This window comes from Amphiura filiformis, chromosome 15 (assembly GCF_039555335.1).
Source record: "Amphiura filiformis chromosome 15, Afil_fr2py, whole genome shotgun sequence".
NCBI lineage: Eukaryota > Metazoa > Echinodermata > Ophiuroidea > Amphilepidida > Amphiuridae > Amphiura > Amphiura filiformis.
In genome coordinates this window covers 21,367,634-21,374,554 of record NC_092642.1, presented here as the reverse complement: position 1 = coordinate 21,374,554, position 6,921 = coordinate 21,367,634, and the positions used below count along the sequence as shown (strand labels likewise).

Genomic DNA, 6,921 nt, shown 5'->3' with positions numbered 1-6,921 from the left:
TCAACATATATTTAGCAATGATGTAGCTTTCGAGTCTTATTATGCACATCTGGATAATTATATCCATGTTTTATTAATATTTTAAAATTCATATACATCCCAAATTTCTGTATATGGTAAGAACCTCTCTATTCATTTGACTCAGATGCACAAGCCCAAGCCTGGGCACAAGAAGTACATGTCATGATGTGGCTGGTGGAAATGCTCACACCAGTCAGTCACATTGCAATGTAGTTCTTCATGTGTGCAGCATGTAGAGGAGTGTATTTGGATGGGGAATAATCAAAATGATTAATAAAAGCTATAATAATGATATTTTAACATGATAACTTGAAATTCACCACAAAAAAAGATATCTCGAAATGTTTTCCCAGTTTGCTGGGTTTTTTTTTCTGTATTGATCAGTCATTGTGTGAATGAGACATGTATCATACATGTAGGGGTGTGTGCACAGGCTGTTACAATGACATGTGTGTAGCATTCATGTACATTTTGTGTAGCCAGGGCTGGATTTACCTTTTTCAGGGCCCAGGACCAGGTTAAAATAAAATTAAGGGCACTTGCTATAGCTTGCTATCTGGATCCATGCGATACTCCCCACCCAACCCCATCCATGATGTAACCTATTTGTTTTGATTATGATCAGAGGACTCACAGTGGGATTTCCTGCATTTGTGTAGCCATATACTGTATGGTACCCATGGGTACGGGTACGTGTCCCGGACCATGAATACAGGTACGGGTCCCATGCCATGAGTATGGGTCCGGGTCCCAGGCCATGAGTACGGGTACGGGTACGGGTCCCACCGTCCCAGTCCATGAGTCCGAAGACAAAATAGGGCATGAGTACATGTACGAGTACGGGTCCAAAGCCATGGGTATAAGTACGGGTACGGGTATGGAAATTGGGACTCGAGTACGGGTACGAGCACTATAAGTCTGGTAATCAGCAATGATGGACAATGGACTTTTCCACCATGCCAAGTTTGAAAGAGTTGAGACATCAAAAACCTTGGACTACATAATGTATGTAGGGGCCCTACATAATCATTTCTTGCAGATTCGATCGTTTGCCAAAGAAATAATTCAATATATATTTTCTCAGTATCAATACATACTGAAAAAAGATGTTGAAATCACGAAATGTCCCTTTAAGGGGGGGGGGGGCTGATGCAAAAAAATCATCGCAAAATTTTTTTTGGTCCCCCCCCCCCTTTACAGACCTCAAAAATTTCAGGCCCCCTTTTTAGCATCAAAATTATGGGTCACCCCATAGAAAAGCATATAAACTCAATGTTCCCAGGAAAATTTGTGGTCATTTTTTCAGGGCCCATCCTTAGAAGGGTCAAAAGGGTTTGTGAACGGTCCCTAAAGATAACCCCTTCAACTCATTGAAGAATAAGGAACTATGAATGCTAATAATTAACATGATTGGTTTCCGCCTCGGTAGATTAAGGCGAGTTGGAGTGGTGCCTGAGCTAGCGGCGACTTTCGTTGTTGCCCGGCGTTTTTACCTATAAATCCAAAATTTATTGATTATTATCGGTCGCATCGATGACGAAAAAACTCGGTTTTTTTGCAAAAGTAGCTTCAATTTTGAATGAAAATCAAATGGTAGAGTAATCGACAGACCGTTAAGAAATCAAGATATCGATAATATATATCGATAATTTTTCTCAATCAAGATTCTCGAAAATGTTTCCCAAAAACGGGCTTTTGAAATTTAATCGGTACTGTATTTGGTTCTTCCCCATGGCAACATTATTTCTTTGATCGATTTGTAGTACAATACAAAAAAGAAGAAAACAATCACTCGGCGTGGTTTTATACGGGGCGCATATTTGAAAAAAAAAAAACGTCATGAAACGCGTTTTTGATCTTGTGAACATGGTGGGTAAAAAGGCTTTAAACGAAGGATTTTCAAATGTATTCTAAAAATGTGTATAAACACACAAAGAAAATGTTAAGCTACATCCAATGCACCAACATTTCACTCGCTGCGATATCTGATTACTGAGAAAACTATGTTTTAGAGAACAACTTTACACGTCTTTTATACGTTTTTTATACGTTTCTTAGTGTAAGCAGCATAGTTTTGAGATAAAGGCCGAGCACTCGGGCTAAGTATAACACACCACCTGTACCTGTACGAACACCACCTATACGATAGAAAGATATCGTTTCTTTCCCACTATACATAGGCCTACGCATGCTCCCCTGCCATTCATCAGCTGAAATCACGATTTGCGCATGCTCATTACCCTCTTTAACGTTACCAACTCAAGAAAAGTCGATTATTTTGTCAGTTTTTGTTTTCAAGACGCAGGCTGGGTTTTCAATACGCGGACTAAAGATCATCATATTCTTTCAACACATATATTCATGTGCAAGCCTTACAAACGCTTTTTACAAATACCAAAAATAACGCAATATATTCAAGGAGTTAAGATTTTGTCATATCAATAGTAAATACACCAGCATAGGCCTACATGTATGTAGGGACCTAGTCACCTACATAATAATTTCTTGCAGATTCGATCGTTTGCGAAATAAATTATTCAATATGTATTTTCTGCCTGTCGACAGTCAGTGTCAATACATATTGAAAAAAATATGTTGAAATCACGAAATGCTCCTTTAAAGAATAGACCCTTTAACAAATTGAAGAATAACACCGGTTTTATTGATACGAAACAAGGAAATATGAATGTTACTACTAACAATATGATTTTCTGCCTCGGTAGATTCACATTATATTCTGTTATGTTGAAGCCAGTTGGAGTGGTGTCTGTTACTATGCAGTGGTAAACTGTATTATTAAGCAAAATAACCAAAATTGGAAAGATATTACCCGAAGGCTCCGACACGCCTTAAGCCAAATTCAACTCGTAGGTTCGGTACTATTATTTCCCGAATCGTATTCCTCTTTTTATGATGAACATTGTATTTTATTACTGGAGACAATGAGACAGTTATAGCCTCTACTGAGACATGTTATAGAATGCAATGTGGAATTAATTGTTGTTCACAACAATAGAAATAATTATGTCCACAATCGTTGACTTTGAAATTCACACTGATGACCCTCCGGGTGAAGACCAAGCCAGCAGAATGGCTTGCAACAACCCAGTAAGTATAATCACCATTAGAATTGGTTGAAAACTGTGTTAATATGTGTGTGGAGGAGGGTAGGTGTTCGCTGCCAAACTAGGCCATATTTGCAGCGGCATAGCTGGGATTTTTTTCCAGGCTGGCAAGCCTGTATGGGCCGGGGGTCAAATCCACCAAACAAAAATGTGTGTGTGTGTGGGGGGGGAGCAAATAGACAATTTTTGCTAGGCTTATTGATGATAATCGTATGGTATTGCATATCGTATGGATTCCCCATCTCTCTGCCCCTCCTCTCTCCTCCTCTCTCTCCTCTATCTCCCATCTTTTTACTTTTTTTTCCTTGCACTAGGGGGCGGGGCCCAAATAGGCAATTTTTGCCGGGGGAATTGCCCCCTGCCCCCCCGGCAGCTACGCCACTGCATATTTGTGGTGGTAACACACCTCCAACTGTGGACACATACCTAAAAGGGGACTGTCCACAGTCTGTCGATAGGTACAGGATGACGGAAATGATGTTAAACGCTATTTAGAGCACACCCTCTCTTCACGGCTGTTTGATGTGATCATTTTGTTTTAACAAAATATTATTATAATGTTCAAATATAGACCTGAATAATACCAACAGCTAGCACACTAGTAATAAATTGAATACACATTTATTTGTAGCAATTTTTAACATAGATTTTCGTTTCTATATCAAATTATTCATCTTTTTCTGCTTTTTGTGGTATTTGTGAGCAAATTGAGGGCGCTATTTATATATATTTTTAATTTAAACCAGACATTGTGCTCACAGAGCACAGCCCTTAGCCAGTGAAGTTGATATCTTTATGACCTAGTTGTTCATGTGACATTTGTACCACCAGTGTATGGTTCATGGTGATGACAACATTGTTCTATGTAATTTACAGGATCAGCAGCTTTTATCCCTACGGGGCAGTGTTTAGCTTGTGGGGACAAAGGCCACATTCCCATAAACTAAATGCTTTAAAATGACCTATTGGGTATACCGCGTGTGAAGCCCACCTCCTTAGGAGCAAGTCTCTCACAGGGTATGCCTTATTGGGACCTGAGCCTTGTGGGGACATTTTGATCTCAGAGAGATAGTAAGCTATAGTACAGAACTTGTAATCCCCACAATGTTTGAGTAAGGTTTGATCTGTCCCTAGATAATTCCTTTTCAGAGGGCTGAACTTTCGGAACTCTGGCGAGTGCCATCATCAGAGCAAACAAACATTATGATGCGCCTTATATACACTAGGCGAACAGCCAATAGGACATTTCAAAATGATTGACATAGAGTGTCAAGAGGGAATGTCAAAATGACACCCCACAAGGTTTACACACCTACACACACTTGGTCCCCCATAAAGATAAGGTGGTGGTGCGGGGTGAGTGGTGTATGTGTACATGTCCACGGCATGTCGATTCACTGGTGTGTCCTCGATTGGATAGTGTGTTTACTTTGCATGTCCTCGTATGGAATGGGGTGGGTGTGGTGGGTGGGTGTGTGTGAGGCGAATGTACGCTGTGTTTTCCCTTCGTATTTTGATGGTTTGTCACGTTAACATTTTTCAGGCAACCACAGATGGCAAACCGTTCAGGAACCATGGCAACTACTACTCGGCCTTCATCCTCGCGTTCTTTCTGGGCAGTTGCGGCACTGCTATGGCATTGACTTTATTCGCAATTCCACCAGAAGTGGAGTTACAAAGTTCTAAACCATATCTGAATATAGTCGCTCAATGTTTTGGAAGTCTATACACATTATGCCTCATAATTCTTTGTCTTTGGTTTATCTTGAGGTACAAACACCTGATTCATACTGGCTACATCGCGATACCAGTCCGCCGATGGAAAAATGCGCATGTGCAGTTGGTCCTATATACGGACGAGAATGGCGTCAGAAATCGCGCCCATCATAGTCATTCTTCATCGTTTCAAATCGTAGCATTTGGTATTGGAAGCATTTTGTATCTAGTCAGCGAACTTGTAAAAGTCGCGTCTGAAAAACACATCGACAAGATCCAAATCGTGCAAAGTACTATCACACTTTTATGCTGTCTATTGTTTATAATCTTCCTTAAAAATTATCATGCAGTTGTGTTGAAAAATTGCAAACTGTTCCATTACTATATCGCAGTAATGCTTGGAGCAGAAGTATGTATATGGGTATCTGTAACGATGTGTCCATTGTGGAGTCTCTCAGGAGCAAAAAACGCAACACACAACGTCTCTCATCACGATCATATCAATTTTGAAACGGGGCTTGAAATTGTCCAAAGTTTCTTGCAGCCATTTTTTGTCGAGTTTCTTTCCATATCGGCTGCTTGCTTACTGGGGCTGTGGAATACAATGCGACACGAGTCAAAGTACCAACTTGAATATGAACCAAATGACGGCAACAACGCGCCTGCAACAACCATTGGTGATGACTTGGACGACGGAGATCACTTGGAAGATTCTGACACTTTGCTTCATAATGACGAGGATTCTTTGTCTTCTACGAACTCCAGCGTCCAACAGGAGCCAAAAACTGATAAATTTGAACACCGTCAAACTACTATCATTATTATTCTCTCAAATTTCCTTGCGTTTTTGTATGTCACTTCATATGCCGTCGATCACTTCGATCTATTATCGCCTGTACCGATTATCAAACAGAAAAATACACCCCTTAGATTGTTATGGGATATTATTAATAGCACTGTTTTTGGACCTTTGATATTATTGATACTTGTGTCACTCTACAAATTAAACAAAAATAACATTAACATCACAAGGATAAAGCCATTTAGTAGTAGTGACTATCTACTTTTATTTACATCATCTGCACTTTTCGTTTATAACATTGTCAGAGTCATCGCTCAATTTGGTCGTCTAATTCACGCTGGACAAAATGCAACAACATTAGAAGTAATATTTCAAATCGTGTATTGGATTGGAAGTATCATCCACGTTTGGGGGCAAACACAGCTGATTTTGACAGCCCAATATATTTTTACGTCTGCTTACCAGAAGATGGACAAATTTACAAAATTTACGTTCATTATCTTGTTGCAGTTAATATAGGAATTTGGTTTTGCGTTTCGATCGGCCATAAATGGTTGGAAAATGATGAAGCGGATTTCCATAATGATTCCCCAGAATTGATTTCTATGTTTGGAGAATTACATGCCAAGATGATTTTGCTCACTTTTCTACCTATTTGTGACATTTATAGCTTCCATTCCGCAATTGTAGTATATAACGTGTTACAAAGGAACAGACATTCCTAGTAACTGTCGGACAATTCGGTTCTTAAGCAGTCTGACATTCAAAAATACATTTTGTTCCATAAAAGTGTCTCGATTGTGTACAATACTTTAATATTTTGCTTTTGTCGCTATTATTTTCTGTTTGATAGTAATTTTATTATTTGATCTTGTTTCTTCATTTATTTGTATGTAAACTGAGCTCAAAAAGAAACTTATATTTTTTTACAACTTGTGAATCACTAGGTCATATCTTAAAATACTGTCAATCAAAATGAACCAAAATTACACACAGGATTACCTTAATACTCTACTCAAAACACATGTCAGTAACCAAGCAGTTGTCGAACTGACACAACAGCAAAATGCACTGTCATGGGACAACTTCCTGGACTTCCTTCACTTTCACAGCCCAACATTTGGCACCCAGGACAAAAAATCTGTGAGAATGCACACAAGATCCTTGCACAGATGATAAAACGGTGCTGCTTTCTGCTTTTCATACACTTTTTTCATGAAACATGGCTGGGCTGTGAATGTGGTCCAGGAAGCTGTC

General features: G+C 39.4%; 1 protein-coding gene across 1 annotated transcript; it reads left to right on the top strand.

Annotated features, from left to right (window-relative positions):
• Nucleotides 1-2,845: 2,845 nt before the first annotated feature.
• LOC140170794 (uncharacterized) lies at nucleotides 2,846-6,183 on the top strand. Its single transcript, XM_072194015.1, has 2 exons — nucleotides 2,846-3,129; nucleotides 4,690-6,183. The coding sequence occupies exons 1-2, from the start codon at nucleotides 3,046-3,048 to the stop codon at nucleotides 6,181-6,183; spliced, it is 1,578 nt and encodes a 525-aa protein (XP_072050116.1). The 5' UTR covers nucleotides 2,846-3,045.
• The last annotated feature ends 738 nt before the right edge of the window (nucleotides 6,184-6,921 follow it).

What these genes read in the sequence shown, in the direction of transcription:
- LOC140170794 (XM_072194015.1), top strand. Translation starts at nt 3,046, where the DNA reads ATGTCCACAATCGTTGACTTTGAAATTCACACTGATGACCCTCCGGGT. An exon ending in GAATGGCTTGCAACAACCCA is followed by an intron (nt 3,130 to 4,689) that starts GTAAGTATAATC and finishes AACATTTTTCAG; the next exon opens with GCAACCACAGATGGCAAACC.